The sequence below is a fragment of the Buteo buteo genome, chromosome Z (assembly GCF_964188355.1).
Source record: "Buteo buteo chromosome Z, bButBut1.hap1.1, whole genome shotgun sequence".
Taxonomy (NCBI): domain Eukaryota; kingdom Metazoa; phylum Chordata; class Aves; order Accipitriformes; family Accipitridae; genus Buteo; species Buteo buteo.
This window is the reverse complement of record NC_134204.1, coordinates 62,986,942-63,005,579: the sequence shown is the minus strand read 5'-3', so window position 1 is coordinate 63,005,579 and position 18,638 is coordinate 62,986,942. Positions and strand designations below refer to the sequence as shown.

The window sequence follows — 18,638 nt, the reverse complement described above, 5'->3', positions numbered from 1 at the left end:
TCCTTGCTGTCATCTTCCAACCAAATACAGTAACATACACACTGCTCTGCCAAGAATTTTCAACCTTTGTACAACATTCTTTACCACACACTAAACTTAATAACATAGCTTTAATTTCGACATTATAGTGCTCTGTTGAGAAGGCAGTAGATACCCCTGCCCAGTGAATTTTTAAAAAGGTAACCAACCTGCAAAATTTAAAGGTAAATCAGAATTTGCTTTCTGAATAAAGATCACAAATTTTGGACCCGACAGGATGAACACAACTTATGCCAAAACTTTGCTAATTACAACGTTATGCCAAAACCTGCTCATAAATAATAGCCTAGATTATTTTGTATCCTCTATTTGGAAAAATGAAACTTTCTTTTATAAGGTGGATGTCACTAAACTGCTCAGTGCTTTGACAGATCTTTGAAGAAATCATTGATTACAGTGTATCCTACTCAGGATTAATCCCCTCGGCAACCTGAATATTTAAACTAGTGGAAAATGTGTCTGCTAAGCTATTAAACTAGCCTGATAAGAAGATATTGTACCATTCCTCTGCGATTAGCTGACAAAAGTAATTCGTGGGAAAATTATAAGTATTGTTGGTTTAGCACTAAAAATAATCCCAAATCAATGATTTTTTAAAATCTTTCAATATCGTAGTATCTTCAGTTCAGATGGGATACCTTACACCATGCTTGTAGAGTGCAATGGAGCTCAGTACTGAAACTCCCCAGCCTGGTACTTGAAGTTTCAGAAGTGAGGAAAAAAAAAGCATGATTGATACTGTTAGGTCTCTCTCACTCCTAGGTTCACCATGTTGTGCCAAACAATACTACTACAAAATCCAAGTTGGTACACACAGCCAATTCAGTTATTTGGTCATGTATCACATTTCCCTGCAATCCTGTCTCCAGGAAACACTGTAGATAGAAATAGCTAGGAAATCTTGCCACTCACACTGTCAACATACCCTTCATCAACAGCCGACAGCTTAAACTGGATGGCAAGAGGTTCAAACCCACACCCTCCCCAAGTCCAGTGAGTGCAAGTCTTTTGCCATTTGGGAAGTATGACCTCTGCCAGACTATTCCCAAGAAGCAAGGATTGTATCAAAGGACAGGGCTGTCAGAAGCCTGATGCAGTATCCAATTTATCAGCACACTCATGGGCTTTGTCTCCAAGACACTGTAATAATTGTTAATTATACAATAAGACAAAAGTAGTTCCATATCTAGTTGGGTATTATCTTGTGAGAGCTTTGTTTTTCAGCTAGAAGAAACAATTTTTAAAAAAGCATGCAGCTTCATTTGTCAATTAAAAGGAGTTTAGTGTAAATACGCCGTAACTTCAGCACTCAAAAGCCTGATCATAAGACCACTTGGTTGTTCTAAGGTGACAGAGTCACAGTAAGATAACTCTACATACCTATTTCATTGAAATTTACACATTTTTTTTTTATAAAACTATGGATTCATAAAAAGATGGCAACAGGGCACTACACAGAAGACTGCAAACATCGGGGAGGGGGGGGAAATGATACCAAATATATTAAAAGTAGCACCTACTTAGAAGCAGTTTGAAAGATACTTCTTAACTACACCACAATCTGGAGCTACTTCATACTAGAACAATGACCACTGAAAGAGATTTTTTTTTTTCCTCTTTTCTTTTTTTCCATGTAATCAAGTTGCTCTCCTGTACAGTCTGTCTGATCAGTTTTCACTACTGACTACAACCTTCACAAGCAGTGAAGGGAACACTTAGCTAAAAAACATCAAACAGGAAAGCTGGATGAGAGAGACAAAAGCATACCATCAACTACTTCACTGTTGAAAAGTAGGTTAGATTTGAAATGGGCAGTATGAACCCAGTAAAATAAGAAAACAATAGGAAAATGATTGAATAATTAATCAGATATATAAAAAAAATATATCTTATGAGCTTCCCATCAGTAGTGTTCCTCTAAATTTATAGGTGACATGAACCAAACTTTTATAAGAATAATCAATTTATAATAAAGCTATTTTTAAAAATCTTGACATAGAAATGCAAAACTACAAAAAGCTAAATATTCAGCCAATTAAAGAAAACTAACACCTTGCCAGTTACATTGACTATCCCACATAATTTCTGTCCCCCATAATGGTATATTAGAACACCTTAACAGAAAGAAACCTAGAGATTTCATGCTACAGACATGAACAATAAAGACTATTATGAATAGAGGATAACCAAATAAGTAAGTTTTGATGAGAATCAGTATTTCCAATCTGCTGATGCCTCAAAATTTGAAATGAAAAATCAGTTTCTGTCTTAGAAGCATCAAACTCTGAAGTTTAAGCACAGTAATCCTTAACAACAAATTTATCAAGTTGAGTTTAAGATTCTACTGAAATTAACATTTCACATCTTTACTGGTTACCTAGAAAACTCAAATGCACAGTCATAATATTCACATACTAGATTTAAGCAAAAGTTGCTGCCTCAGCTTACATACCACTTATCACAATGGTAATATTAGTGGAGATTCAGACTACAACCAGAGATAAAGTTAGAAGCCTAAAAAGACTAAGCTCATTTTTATAAGAGACAATAACTGAACACAGAGATATTCAACTGAAAATTTTAACAACAAACGAAACATGAAGTAGTGTGCACTTAAGGATTGCTTTTAAAGTGTTTCCAAACAGAAAGTCATTACAAAAAACAGGTTCTCAGGCAGCAATATCAATATTCCCTTGTAATCCTTCCCCTGCCCTTCTCCCTCACATTTTTTTCTTTATTCTATCTCACACAATTCTGATTACACAGTCTTTGGAATATGAATCACATCTTACACGACTATGATATCTTCACAGTACATAGACAAGTTAAAATTAGCAATGATCTACCAATGTTATCTTCTTAGTAAGTTAAGACAAGTTTGGCAAACAGCAGCAGAAGGCTGCTAGGTTAACGTTAATTTCAAAACATAAAAGCTTGACAGATGTATCTACTTAACGTACAACTAAGAGTTAAAAAAACCAACCAAACAAACAAATGCCTGAAATGCATAAACACTAAAAAGAGAAAAAACTCATTTAGCATACTATGCAGAGAGATAAGTGGAACAGTAGATGCAAACAAAAGGCATATCGGAGGATGGAAGGGGCATGGGGGAAATTTCAACAGCTAACCTAGGCAAGGAAAGCAATAGCATTAAAGCTATCCTCAAATGGCAAAGAAAGTGAAGATATCCGAGAGGATATTATGATAGAGTTAGAAGATTTTAGTTAAACAAACAGCTAGGCACCTGAGTTTTTGAACCTTTTGGCCAAGTTTAAGATAATCTATTAACACCTATGTAGCACTCCAATAAGAGAATAAAACTCCTATTAAAAAAAAATAGTGGTATGTCTACATGACTGTTCTAGAGACAAGCTTATATTGAAACTACATATACACACACACATAGATGTAACTTTAGAGGACTGAAGACAATGGAAAGTTGGAGTTAAGAGAAAAAACAGTGTCCTAGTTTATCTTTTACTTGAATATTAAAGACAATGCAGCATTTATATATTGTGATTTTTTAGGCCTTATAAAAACTATGGTTTTGCTCACAGTGTTAATTGAACCAAGTGTAATGATGTTTAATTAGAATTTTCTACTGCTGCTCTCAAGCATAATTTATGAAGGATTACAATGCTGTAAAGCACATAGTAACAGACTACTTTCCTTGCTGCAGCTGAATTAGTGGTATGTGAGAAACTTCTACAGTTTTTAAGTGCCGTGTTCTCTTTCAACTAGACATAAGAGTATTAACATCATATGCCAGACTACATTTCTACCTTTTTTTTTTTAAATTTTTTTGATTTTACCTTTATTTTGAGTGAAAGTTAAAAAAAATTAAATGGCATAAAAACCTACTAGGTGCTGAAAACACACACATTGTTAAAAGAATCTCAGACACTAAGTAATATATAAATAATTTACCTTGGTTGTGATGTCAGCTTTATAACTGTCTTGCGTGGCAAAGAATCTTGGGAAGACTGAACATCATCCTACAAGAGAACATCTTTGAATTTCCTTTTGAATACACTTAAACATACAATAGACAAGCTTTGTCTATTATATGAACTTCATGAAGTACAAAACAATGCCAGCCATCCCATAAACAGAAGCCTATTTTAGCACGTTACACAGGGCGATGAACCACAAAAGTTTACAAACTAAGTACTTCAAATTGGCAAAAGAAAAAGGCTTACTTTGACCAATTCACTAAGAAACCTTTGCTTTCATTAAATGTCTCTTATTACATACCATTATCAAATTGTCACACCCATGTTTTGATTTTTGTGAACAAGGCATCATAATCACCAACTTCCTTCAAATTTTGCAAATACTTATCATATATTAACTTTCTCGTTATAAATTTACTTTCAGAAATCCTACACTCCTATACATTTATCACAAAGATTTAGTCTTCTGTCAGATCTTATTCTTACCTTATATTGTACATAAAGAAATTTTTCAAAAAACATAATTTGGGGTGTGTGTACGATTTTTATCTGATATAAACCACTTGAAGGATTGTTTCACAATATTGATGAATTCTTATTTTTCACTAGTTTCTCTCTTTTCTCAAATACAATATGAGCCAGGGCTGTCACTGTTGAGTTAGACTTTAAGTAAGAGAACAGCCAAGCTGTTGATGTACCGTTACATTCCTGTTGGTTCATATAATGGTGATAACTACAGGACTTTGCAACTGAAGTACAACGCTCCCAGTTCCTCAGAATACTCCAAAACATCCTCAGAATCATGTTTTTCAAATCCAGCTATTGCCACTTACATGAAAGTTTTCTTTCTGTACTCAAAGAAATAAGACTAACATAAAAGAATGGTGCAATGGTTGCATAGCTTTACTTTTATAGGTTGGATCTCATCTTATTGGATCATTCAGGGATCTCTAAGTTTTATGTTTTTTCAGTGCACTGTCTTCCAAGCGATCCGGTTTTTGTTTGCTTACTAACGTCAAGACTGTAAAGCTTATACATGATGTACAAAGTATTCAGTTATCAGCTGAGAAAACAATAATGATTTTGTGTGTAACTAATAATTAAGAATAGCAGAAACACAGTGTAAGCAACATCTTTCTGGAATCCTCCCATCATGTCTCATTTCCAAGTTCCTTTTTTCTGGCTTTAAGAAGGACAATTTTCCCCTGGTTGTACCTACTGTCTACTGGAATGCTGCTACAGTCTCTTATGCTACTCCTTTGACCATGTGTTTTTTTCCTTCTTCACCCCTCAAAGACAAAAGCCATTTTCAATCTTAAAGTCTTCATCATTTGTCTTTCTCAACTCTCTCAGCATTCATTCTGAATGCCCATCTCTGCACAATTCCTGATCTCAGCTTCCATCAGCCAGCAAAATACCATGATGGTATTTCAAAACAAGCGCCTTTGAACTTTCTACTCACTCAAGGTTTGCACAAGGATTTTTGTAAATATCCTGAAGTTCTCCCATCAGCATTCTACAAATCCCACATTAAAAACCTTTTGTTGTGGTATCCAAAGTACTGTGGGAATATTAGGTTTATGAGAACTTTCTTTTTCATTTCTGCTTTCACAGTGGTAATAGTGGGTTTGACTTAGTATGCTCCAAGGCAATACGCAGTCTAAACAGCAATTAGTACTTCTACAATCCCGTGGTATTAATCCAGACTCATAAAGAGCAGGAACAATGGAAGCTTAGTAAAATGTAACATCGCAACATCCTCCAATATAATTCAGAGCAGAAGTGAAAACTTCATTCCATGAATGATTTCAAAATATTCTTACTTTATGAAGGTGCATATTCATTTTGTTAGCCTTTCCGACCAGGAGAAAAATGGCATATTTGTGGCACACACCCACAGGCACATGCATGAAGCACGGATGTATATATTTGTATCAAAGTCATAAAATGTTTAAAGAACTATTTTAACAGGGTTTTGGGGGGGGGGGGGGGGGGTTGGTTTTTTTTTTTTTAAATATAAGTGCCTGGAAGAGTAATTCAAGGCATGACACATCTGGCACATCTAAGCCAGCAGTATGTATGTAATGTTAGTTAGAAGTGTGAGGTAATCATATAATAAAGACTGTCTTAATCCTGCTATGTTTATGCACAAAGAAATGAAAGCATCTTGTTTGCTCTCTATTCCAGGTGTATGGACTTAAGTAGACTTCCTAAGACTAGCTATCACAGCAGACAGCTTTTGCTCAGAAAGTGAAGAAACTAAGAATTTTGAAAGGAAATAATATTAGCAAGTGTGTTTCTTCAAGGTGCTCTTCACTGTAAAATGGGTCTCAGAATGGTATGTGGGGATCTGTTGCTGACTTTATCATCAGTAGATTCGTGTTTCAAATAATTTCAGCTAAGGAAAAAAGCACGAGGTATTGTCTACACCTGGTCTTGCAAATTCAGCTTAGGCTTATGTTCAGGATGGAAATTTTCCTCTTTCTACATTTTTTAAGTAATAAGCAAAGTCAAATTACAGGACTGCATACAGTTATATATTCACTTATCACGTGCATGTCACTGAAGTCACCAACAAATTTATGCCCACAAGAAAATTAGAACACCTGGTTTTACTATGTGCTTCACGAAGTAGAACAAAATAAGCCCATTTACTTGAGATATGTGGGTTTTTTCAGCATTAATTGCTTAAGTTTTAACTTCTTACATTCCAATATCTTCAATTAGTATGAACAGTGATAAGTAGCAGATTTTTGAGCAGGTATTAGCAGCAAATTTCATTCCAACTTTTCCCAGGACACTCAAACTGTATTGAAAAGACATAGTTCACATTTTATTTTTGGAGAAAATCAAGAAATATAGCTCACCATCTTCAGGAATGGAGTTGATGTGTCATAATTATAAGCACCTTTATCCTTCAGGATAAGAATATGAGCAGAGTCAATTATCACTTTCTTCAAGTTCATTATTGAGTGGAAAAGTCTGTTAAAAATTTTAGAGTCTTAGTTTTCAGTTGTTTTTATTCAATATGATAACATTAAAATTTAAAAAGATTAAAGAACTCGAAAGTATGAGCTACAGAAAAACAAATGTAATTTTTAATGTCAATATAGCATGAAATTAAGAACAGCTAGTTGCAATGAGTCACCAGACTGCAAAATGCAGAAATATTCTGAATTTCATTATATTCCTACCTTGCATACTGAAAATGAGGTACATCTCCACCCCACTGTTATGCTACAAAACCCATACGCTCAAAATACCAGGTACATTTTCAAAATGCTAATCTTAGGAAAGTTTGTGGTTTATATGTTTGATTTCCAATATCTATAGTGGAGACAAGCCTGAAACGCTGGTCACAAAGACAAGATTGCCTTTAAGCAGGATTAGAAAAACAATCAGAAACACAAAAATTTAAAATTACCATTATTTTCATTGCTTCAACCAACACAAGGTTTACAAATTCTTAGAGAGCTGTGTAATTTTATTTGTAAAGTGAAAAAAGCCTTTATTTTACTCTCTCATAACCAAGTGCATTGCACATGTTTATACCTTGATTATACCTATGCTTTAATAGATTAAAAAATTAATAAATTTATTAAATTTAAAAATACTTGTCATTAATGCAGTAGTTTAAACTGAGAAAGAGTATTTCAGAGGCATTTAAAACAATAACTTATTTAATGGACATGCTCTACCGTCACCTACCTACCATCATCTACCTTAATTAATCAAATTTGCTAGTGCTTAATATTTCAATGTGTTACAATTTTCTGAACAAATGCATAATTAAAGCATATGTCTACATACAGACATACATATATATGTCATACACTCTTCAAAAAAAAAAATTCCACAAAGTAGCTAGCAGAGTAATTTGTCAATACTGAGAAAGCAACTACTCACCAGACATTACAGCAATGGACAACAACAGACAAATTAAGTAGAAGATTGGCAACATGAAGATTTCCCACATTGAAGAAAAGTCGGTTACAGAGGGTGTAGGATTTTCCAAGGAATATATGCTTAAACTAGCATGTATCTTGATCATTGCTTAGCACAGGCAGGTATAAAATGTTCTATACAATAGTTACCACAGAAAATAGCTCTGTTATTACAGAAGTCTGAGTATTGTGTCTACCTAGCTTCTTTTGAACCTCAGAAATTTTGTTTGAACATCAAATTCTTACTCTAGACGATTAAAACGTATTTCATAAATGGAAAGCATGGGTAATCAAATCCACTTCTCCTGTAGAGCACCACTACACTTTCAGTACTATGTTGCTAGCTACGGCAAATCTGTATCTCTGAAATAAATACTTCTGTTTTAAAAGAGCAGAAAGTAATTAAGTTTATGTATTTATAATAAATTACCTAGTGCCATAATCCACAACTACCCAATCTTTAGATGTTCCTGTAATAGCATCATGATGCTGAAAGAGTCCAAGGTTCCTCCTAGCTTCTGTCAGCAATTTATAGTTATCCACTGAAGGAAATACACTCATCTTCTCAGATTTACTGGACTGTACTAAAGCCAAGGAGTAGAGGATTTCAGCTGCCCTGGAATTGCAGAGAAGAATCAAATATTTATACAGGTTTAGAAAGCAAAAAGGAACACATATTTTACCTGAAGAATAAATGGATGTTTTTACATCTTTTCTCATGCCTAGTTTTGTGAGTTCTTTAAAACTTAATCTTGTATTTTTAGCCTGTTTCTAGCTTCAATCAGTTAAAAATCACTGCTGCACTTCATCATCAATTAGTTTTCCACCTGGAAAGCTTCCTGCAAGGCTTCAGTGATGGAAAATAGAGCTTTAAAATAAAAATAAGGCAGTACATAGTAATGTAACATTTTCACAAATGCCTGAGATATACAGATCTGATCTTAAAATGATACAGTAAGGAGACATACAATTCCTATTTCAAAAAGCAACTTATTAAATAAATAAAATTATCTTACAGAAATCTATCAATCTGTATACTCTATATAATAACTGTTCTGCTATTTGTACTTTAAGCAAACCAAATTCTCCTAAAGGCTTAGGCAGTTCCTGCACCTGCTCAGTATACATTCACCTGAATTGTGAGAACACTGGATTCAAAAACCTTAGGCTGAACAGAATGCAGAGCCCTGCTCTCCTACTTCATATGCAAGAGCCTTACACTAAAATATTACCATTAGGCTCTCACTTGCTTTATGAGAATCTATATTTATTTTACAAAACAAACAAAAAACCAACACCCAGATCTATAATTGCCATTCATTATGAATATCTGACTAACAAGGATGCCTGTAGAAATTCTGGGAAACCATCTGTTAACTTTTGTTCCTGTCTCCTATTCTTAAAATGTTACAGTTCTGTTTCTGTAAGTCTAAAAAGTGTCAGATTCCTTTTCAAACTTTGAGTTTAATGAACGTTTCTCAAGTGTTTGAAGAAACCAGGAATATACAGGTTAACGTTATAAAAAGCAAAGAACACAAAATAACATATGTAATCGAAGGAAATGTAAAACTATCTCCTAAGCATGTAAATAAAAAATTAAAAAAAAAATTTAAAGAAGGAAAATACATTAACTTTCACATTTACGCAAGCTGTTCATGAGTGCATGTGTTCAAATTTAAACTAGGTACAACAACAAATTTTAAAATCATTCTCAGCTTGGGTTTACAGCTGTGCATTGGTACTAACTGTTAACATGAAAAATACTTTTGGATTCAGTTTGGTCTCTTTGTCTTTATGCATCACATAGGTGACAATTATGTAAAAACTGCAAGTAGCATGTGTCAAACTAAACTAAAAGGTACACTGTACATATAACAGCTCAATTCATTTTCATATTGTCAATATTTGAGGAATAGGATGAGATTTTGCTCTTACAGGTAAGATAACTGCTCAGAAGCTACACATAAAATCAAGGTGTTAAAAGTTGTAATTCTTTTTTTATTACTAGTGCACTTAAGCTTTAATGGCTGTGATTTTGATGTTGCTTAGTGCAAATTCCTACATCTATGCATTCCTCCTACTTTGCTCGATTACAGCTTAACTTGAAAGGAAAACAAATCTATTGTAGTTAAAAAGGCATCAGATGCACTATGTAGTGGTTAAACCCTGTCTGAAAGTGTTTTACCTTTTTTAAAAAATTTTACTTAGCCACTAAACACTGACCCAACTGTAGCTGTGATGTAGAGAAACACAAAAAAATTTCAGTCCTCAAAATACAGGTTAGATTTTCCTCCCCAAAGTCCACCTCATTTATTTTTTTTTAAATAGGGAAGTACATTATTAATAAACAAGGTTAACAACCTTGAAAACAGAAGAAATAACATTAAAATGAAGCTGTATAGTAAATACATTTTCAGTTCTTACTGATTCCAGAACATCACTTTAAATCCATTTTGTCTATAAGGAACACTTGGAACTCTTTTGCCTTTCAGAAAAATAACTGATTCTGTTTTACAGATCCATTCAGCACACAGGTCTCCTAGATGCAAAATTTTCCTTTCAAATCTCAATATTATTCTAAACATTAGAATGGTTCGATGGTCACAGATGAAAGACACTCAGAAGTGAAACCACAAGAAACATTGTATTAGAGAACACTTCAACTTATAAATAAGCATTTGCATCTCTCTAATATCTTTCCATAAAAGCTGTATAAAGCCTTGGTTTCCTCACCTCTATTTCAAACTACTGCAGATTACCTAAAGTAGTCACCACAGATTTTCCACTTTGTTGTAATTTGTCACTGTATCTCTGCCTGATGGGATACTGCAAATAGACCACAATTTGCTTCACTGATTGCTCAAAGACTACACTAGGTTACCTTTATGTCCACTTTATATGTAACCTAAATAAAAAATAAATAATTTTTGCAGGAGTTTCTGAAATCTCAAGATGTCTTTTCTATCCATCTGTACAGTTAGAAGTATCACTGCAGCTTTTGTCCTGCTTCTGAATTACTTCAACAGTCTTTTTTGCAGACTTCCCATAATTTTTCCTTATTACATCTGCAAAGAAGGAAATCACAGAATGTGTTCCTAATTTGTCCCCAACTATGCTGTTATTCTTTGCATCTGTCCATTATGACATTAAACAAACTTCTGGTCACTGATTTCATCATCCTTCAAACTACTTCAATCCATCTATCTCTCACTTCAGATAAAAAAAATCACTTATGTCTCAAATCAGCATTGATGCCAATCTCCATTACCAAATCCCTGAACTTTCATGCACTTTCTTTAATCCACAACCCTAAAACTTTTTTAAAAACAGGAAAAACCCAAACCAACACCTCTTTTCTTGCTTAAATGGCCAGCCTTCATAGCAGGTCCTGAGGTTGAACACTGTTTTCTGGCTACTGAGTGAAGTACTTCTTAATCCTGGTACTGCTGGAACTTAAAAGTATTCATCCTTGTAAAGAATACACACACATATGTATTTATCTTCCATTTATGGTTCATTCTCCCACATATATATATACACATACACATATATATGCACACTAGGTAGTTATAAGTTAGCTCAAAAAGAACCATGGAAAATTTAATCATGAGGTTGGGGTAAGGGTTTTATTAATTAAATATGATCATAATGTATTTCCTCTGACCTTAAAGAAAATAAAAAATAAAAGACAAAACCCCCAATTCTGCTGTTCTCACAGCTAATATGCCATCCTTGGAAGATTCTCCAGGTCTCTGAAAACAAAACTGCCAAAACCCCTGATATTAAATTGACAAGAACATATCTGTACATTTTGTTCTTACATGTTATTCACAGAGGATAACAAAGGATGAGAAAATTCCCAGGTACATTTTTAGAAACATGCTTTGTTTTAATTCAGAAGACTGAAGGTTTAGTTTTCTTCCAGAGATTCTTTACCTGTAAGTCTAGCACCCTTTTCAGAAATTAATGGTAATTGAAATTCTTGCATGAAGGAATCTTTTAACAGTGTTAAATTTGTAAATACTAAAAATAAACTTGAAAGCAATTAATTTGAAGTTTTCTGCAACCTAAGTAATAAAAAACAGAAAAATGACAATAAAGTAAACACACTTAAAAATTTTGAGAAAAAAGGCTATGATAAAGCTAAAGGAAAATTAAATCCTTGGTCCATTTTAATGAACAGAAAGGAATTTAGGCAAAATAAAAAAAAAAACAATTAAGTGGGGAATTCAACTTATAAGGACATCATCTGACCTGTTTTCTATACATCTTGACTTTTCCAATAGCAGCATTAAACAAGGCTCTTTTCACTGAAAATCAAAGATTCTTATGATAAACTAGGTAATGAGAACAGACCTAATTAGTATTTACAGTAAGTGAAAAATAAAATGCTTTTAAGAAAATCATATTCCTAGTGATGCTTGATGCTTTATCTGTAAACTATTTCTGAATAGTTGTCAAAATTCCTAATTATTGTTAGCCTTACAAATGCCCTCTTTGTAATTTTCTAACATTCTTGGGTTTGTACATAAGTTAACACTTGTAACATTCCAAAGTTCTGATTAAAACACTGCAGAAGTCACTCCTCTAATAACTTCTCCTTACTATATTATTTTTACATTCTTCTGCCAAAGGCATCCTAGCCTTGCTTTTTGTCATTCCTCTCAGCTTCCGTCTTCTCCTTCCTGACAGTCTTTGGCTTCCTTCCTCCCTGCTTTCCCATTTGTGAAACTTTTTTCCTTACTGGTCAATGCAATGCCTTCAAGGTGATGTTACATTGTCTCTTCCCTAACACCCTTCTATTCTCAGGCCCTTGATCTCACTTCTCCTTAAACAGTTCTTAGACTTTCTATTGCTTTCATTTCTTATTCACTAATTTTCTTGATTTCCTCAGGTCTCTTACTCTCTATTCTTAGACTGCAGAGAGAAGGCTAGAAAAAGCCACTTTCATCACAGGAAAAACATACTAGAGATCACAGACTAGCTTAGCTGTGTCCCAAGTCTACTTTAGCAGAGTAAAGACTTGATCCTTGGAAGAATGAAAACAAATTCTGCTAGATATGGAAGTTTTTCTTCTGAAACATACTTTTACCTGCCTCCAAAACACTACTTTCCACGCTCCCAAAATGCTACTTTCCACACCTCTCTTGCTCCCTCCACTACTGCAGCAGCCATTATGACACACAAAAAATTGGCAAGAAATCCTTAAGGATGGATTTCTCATCATTACAGAAGTTCTCCAGCACAAAAAGGTCTGAACAGCATGTAGAAGCACTACAATAGGTGTATTTTAAAGGGTCCCTCCAGAAGACAAAAAGTGTCCTTTGACCAAGGATCCTTGGAAGAACAATCTTTTGGAAACAGAGTTTCCAAGTTTTGACAATAGATGAAATGTCCAGGGTTTGTATCATAGGCATCCATCCCAGATTTATTTCTGGAGCCTTAAAATACAGTTAAATCACTTTATGTGTCTTATCTACAGCTGCGGCAAGGGAGAACCACTTAAATACTCCATTACCAAAATTCAGCAATACTTTTTTCTTTAAAGAAGATGTAAACACTTTTCAGCAGAGCAGTACCTTATAATCTGACATCACTTGGCACACAATATTCCTGACTACTTCTCAACTGCCTCTAACAAGCCTTGTAAAATTCACGCCTTTGTATTTCTCTCTAAAAGAGTTCACAGTATAGTCATAATGATAGGCTGATCTGACAGGACCCAAATGCAATACAGAAATAAAAAGCATACTACCTGATATTTTCATGGAATCAGGACTTGCTGATCACTTGAATACTATTTTAGACAACTTATTTGTTTTAATGGAAAAGATATAATTGTATTTCTGTGAATTTACTAAAAAAACTGCTACACCAACAAATCCTTGTAACAAGAACTACATTTGGGCGCCGTTTAGGCTACCCTTATTGTAAGTAAACTTAAACTGTGCATTTCAAAATCGCTTTTCCATCTGTCCAACAGATTTAGAGTACTTATACATTCATCTCTCCCGTATGCCAAGATGTGTTATGAATTTACTGGATGGCAGTATTTACCGTAAGTAGGATTCCAGGACTCTATCCAGTCGTTTATAGAAGGGTCGCGATGTAAAGTATCCACTCCAGTAATGATGATCTCTGTCTGCATAGGTGAAGAAGTCTCCACTTAAAACAGGGAAAAATGAATTGCTCCTCTTTTCATCCAAATTGCTTTCTTTGCGCAGAGCTTCAAAGTAATCTGATAAAGTTCCAAACTGGGCCTGAAAGAAAATTAAAATTACTATAACACAGGTCCATTTTCTTTATGTAGACATACGAAGAGAATGAATATGCTTGGTTTCATATACATTTCAGAAATATGCCAGTCTTCCAGCAGAATTATAGCAGAAATACTATCCTAAAGAGCTTTAAAGTTTCCCTGCACACTTTTCAGACAAGCTGAACAGCTCTTCCAAAAGCACTTCAACTTCATTTCAACTCAGTACAAGAAAGACATGGAGCTGTTGGAGTGGGTCCAGAGGGGGCCCACAAAAATGATCAGAGGAATGGAACACCTCTGCTATGAGGAAAGGCTGAGAGAGTTGTGGTTCTTCAGCCTGGAGAAGGCAAGGCTCCAGGGAGACCTTACAGCATCCTTTCAGTACTTAAAGGGGGCTTATAAGGGGGACAGACTTTTTAATAGGGCCTGTAGTGACAGGACAAGGGGTAATGGTTTTAAACTGAAAGAGGATCGATTCAGACTAGACATAAGGAAGAAATTTTTTATGATAAGGGTGGTGAAACATTGGAACAGGTTGCCCAGAGAGGCTGTAGATGCCCCATCCCTGAAAACATTCAAGGTCAGGTTGGATGGAGCTCTGAGCAACCTGATCTAGTTGAAGATGTCTCTGCTCATTGCAGTGGAGGTTGGACTAGATGACTTTTAAGGTCCCTTCCAAGCCAAATCATTCCCTGATTCTATGACTTATGAAATATCAAACACTTTTTTTTTTTTAAAGTATAAATCAGTATTTGAAGTACAAACTAAATCTCAACAAATAAGCAAAGCATTCTTCATGTCTTATGAGTAAGTCTCTAATATGTGAGTTAAGTAATATCTCAATATTATTTAAGTAGATGTCTGGACTAAGTAAGAAACTTCATGGAATGCCACAAAAACATAGTTGTCTTAACCTTGCATTTTCCAAATTAACTCTGTTTTGCTCCAGATCTTCAACACGTGCTTAACCCAAGATGACAGTTGATCAAAAAAAAATAGCTTTTGCTTTCAGAAGCTGGTTTTTCAAAACTATTTACAAAGAAACTGTGTTTAGAGATGTAATGTGGGGGAGTTAAAAAAATTCCTTATCTTCTGGTCATTTTTAAAAATGCTCAGACAAATAAGGCAATAACAGCCCTTTACAGGATACAGGGTACAAGACAGTACCCTCAAGCTTCAGGTGTACAAAAAAAGGGGGGAATAAAAAATGGAGAGGGACTGATGTCAATGTTGCCAGCACTGAGAGATGTTAAAGAAGACATAGATGGCAAACTGGACTTCGAATGAGAGTGGAAAAACAATTAATGAACGTGGGAACAGCACAGAAGATCACATTACCACAAGTACCCTCACAATAAACTATAATGATAATTCTTGAAATTTAAATTAAGTCACTTTTTAAAATTTATTTTTAACAAGCGTACAAATTAACACGTTACAATTTGCAACACCAGAAAAAAAGTTTTTAGTAAAAATCTTTTAAAAGTGACTTGGAATATAAAGACTACTATTGTGACAATGAAGATACGCTATTTGAACATTTAAAAAACCAAATCAAACAGTATTCACTCTTCAAAAATCATTCAGAAGATCCAAGTATTTTAAGTGGTTATGGTATGATAACTTGCCACTTTGAATGGCAGTAAAGCAGAGAAAGAGACATATTGCCACAGAAATCCCAATATTAGTGATCCCTGCCTTACCAGGCACTTCTAGGACACTTGGCCTTTTCCCTCACTATCACAGACACCTACAAGACAGAATTCAGAAGAAAAAAACAAAACAGTGGACCAAGAGAAATCAGGTATAGATGACCTCCCTTCTGTATGCTGGGTTACATCAGAGGAAGAAAACGTCACCAGAGGAACCAGCAAAGTTGAAGAAAACTCATTCTTATGTCAGGTGAGTGGAAAGAGGGAAATAAGCTGGTAGACTCTTCTACTGGCATAAAAAAATTCTCAGCTTAATTTATGCATAATAGATGTAAAGGCAATCTCCAAATGGGAGGTTAAACTCCCTGAGAGCAAAACAGGTATCTTTTACAGTAATCTACCACATACTTTTAGGACCATAGAATAGTTGCTGGCGTGAGAATCTCAATGCTAACAGACACCACCAGAAAAACTTCTCAAATTTATCTGAAAGCATAAATCTCTCATAAGATCAGAAAGGCAGAGTAGGCACTACCTTGTGTAAGTAGTAATATCCTAGGCATCTCAGCACTTAAGGAAGAAACGTGAACTCTTTCTTTATATAATCTAGGTTCTTAGGAAGCTGAGCATGACCCCCTACTTGCCTGTGGACTTACAGTCCACTGTGGAAAGTGCTGCAGAGTGCGATAGTTCTTCACCTACGCTCATATTTCCAAGGATAAATGACATCAGTTTAAAAAAAAAACAAAAAACAAACACGAAACAACCCCCCCCCCCAAAAACAAACAAGAAAAAAAAGAAAAAAAAAACCCAAAACCTAAAAAACCAGAGGGAGAAAGAAAAAAAAACACCCGACTAAAATGAAAAGGAGACACACTCCAGTGCCAGCAGTGCTCCAGCTGAGCAAAGAACCCTAGGCACAAAGTAGCTGAATGAGAGGATGGCATATCTTTTTATGTGGGTATTAATAAGCAGAAAAAGGGCTGGATACTTCTACAAGGGCCCCAAGGGCTAGTGTATTTCCCAAGGCTTTAAACCAGGTGGGCAAGCCAGGGGTAATGAATTAGACTTCTAGAGTCCTTGACAATGGGCTGAGCAGAACCTTTCAGATACGGAACTTACAGATGCCTCAGGACAGGAGTGGTCCTTGAAGAATGACCTCTGAATTAGAACCTTCAGGTTTTGTCCCAGAGCAGAAATCATCCAGCCCAGGTTAGTAGGAATGGAGACTATAGAAAGTATGCTGCTGTTAGTAACCGATGAGTAACTACCTGCACACTACATTCCTTTTTGAGGGGAGTAAAGCTGGTGATAGCAGCAAGCTTTAGATTTAAAAGATAGGCTGTAGATTTAAAAGATGTAAAAGAGTATTCTGCAGGTCTGTCTCCCCCCACTAAGACACAGCAGGCATTCACATACATCATGTCACCCACATCCCATAAGAAACATGCAAAATCCAGCTCTCAAACAAGCTGTGATCCCAAGAGATCATCTTTCTTATGCAGAACACAAGTCCAGAAGTCAGCAGGAAGAACTAACACGCTGCAGGCAGTACACAAATCTGCAGTTAGAAGAATGGGGGGGAGGTCTCAGAAAAGGTGAGGGGGGAAAAAGATGCACACACAAAAAAACATATGAGAGAGACCTGACCAGGTTTAAAAAGTCTAAATGTGAAAGCAGCAATAGTGCTCTCTCATGTGATACCCAAGTAAAAACAAGTTTGTGGTCCCCTATTTCTTACTCCCATGCTGAAAGATGATGAAAACTTAGATAAGTACAGAGAACATCTACAGTACAAGAAGTGTCTGAAGTACTCAGCTTAAACATTAGAATGTATCAACATGAACATTAACACTCAAACATAATTAATGATTTAAAGTGATATCTCATCTGATAATTGTGTTAGTATATTCACTCCTTTGTAGCCAGGTCCATCTCTTAGATTTTATTGTATTCAACAACATGTGCCAGCAATGACGCCTCTTAGGAATTTTTGTGTTTGTTTTGGCATATAAAACCAAGAGGACCCAAGCAAAACAACAAAATTTGCTTGAACTTCTAATATGAAAATACAATATTTTAAACAACAAAGCCTGCGAGCCTGAAATAACAATGCCTGAAGCCTGTGAAAACAAGAGTACTAAGAAAACAAGCAAACCTAATAGCTGTTCTCTAAAATTATCTATTTTGGATACTATTTATAGTTTTCAAGCAGATATTATTAATAGCAAAGTTTCTGGTTTGGAGGTAGAGGAGGTTGTAAAGTTTAAAAAAATGTAATCTGCCAAGATAAACCAATCTGCTGTTAAATAATATACAAAACTCCACAGTTTAAATAAAATAAAAACAAACAGAAACAAACCACAACTTTTTTCCATGAAGAATCTCAAAATACTGAGAAATACTGTTTTCTCCACAAACCAGAAAAAGTGTTGTATTTACCTTAACATGCCACTCAGGATGAGAATTCATATAATCAAACAGCTTCTGATAATTCTGGTACTGTTGATCCCATTCTGAGCTCTCAGCATAGCGGAAATCATCCCCTAGTGGAGCCAACAGAACTTTAGTACGGAAAAGCTTTGACTTCTTTCTGTATTGATCTAAAATCATCCAAGCCCTTGAGGGGGGGCAGGGGAGGGGGGAAAAGCAATGTAGAAAACAGAAAAATAAAAGTCAGCATTTGACGAAAAAGTTCTTAGATATCAAGTTGTGCATTAGGGTGACCCTAAACAAGACATACAAAACTCTGCTGTCTCATTTTGTAACAAAAAGCTTAATGCAGTTC

The 18,638-nt window shown here is 35.1% G+C and overlaps 1 protein-coding gene across 2 annotated transcripts in view; it reads right to left on the bottom strand.

Annotated features, from left to right (window-relative positions):
• Positions 1–18,638, bottom strand: part of MAN2A1 (mannosidase alpha class 2A member 1) — a 128,388-nt gene that overhangs the window by 55,696 nt on the left and 54,054 nt on the right. For both annotated transcript variants that reach the window (XM_075020578.1, XM_075020579.1), the window contains 5 exons: positions 18,293–18,470; positions 13,997–14,199; positions 8,370–8,555; positions 6,863–6,977; positions 3,970–4,037 (listed from right to left, as the gene is read on the bottom strand). In XM_075020578.1, the coding sequence (XP_074876679.1) occupies positions 3,970–4,037; positions 6,863–6,977; positions 8,370–8,555; positions 13,997–14,199; positions 18,293–18,470 (750 nt within the window). The remainder of the gene's footprint in view (positions 1–3,969; positions 4,038–6,862; positions 6,978–8,369; positions 8,556–13,996; positions 14,200–18,292; positions 18,471–18,638) is intronic.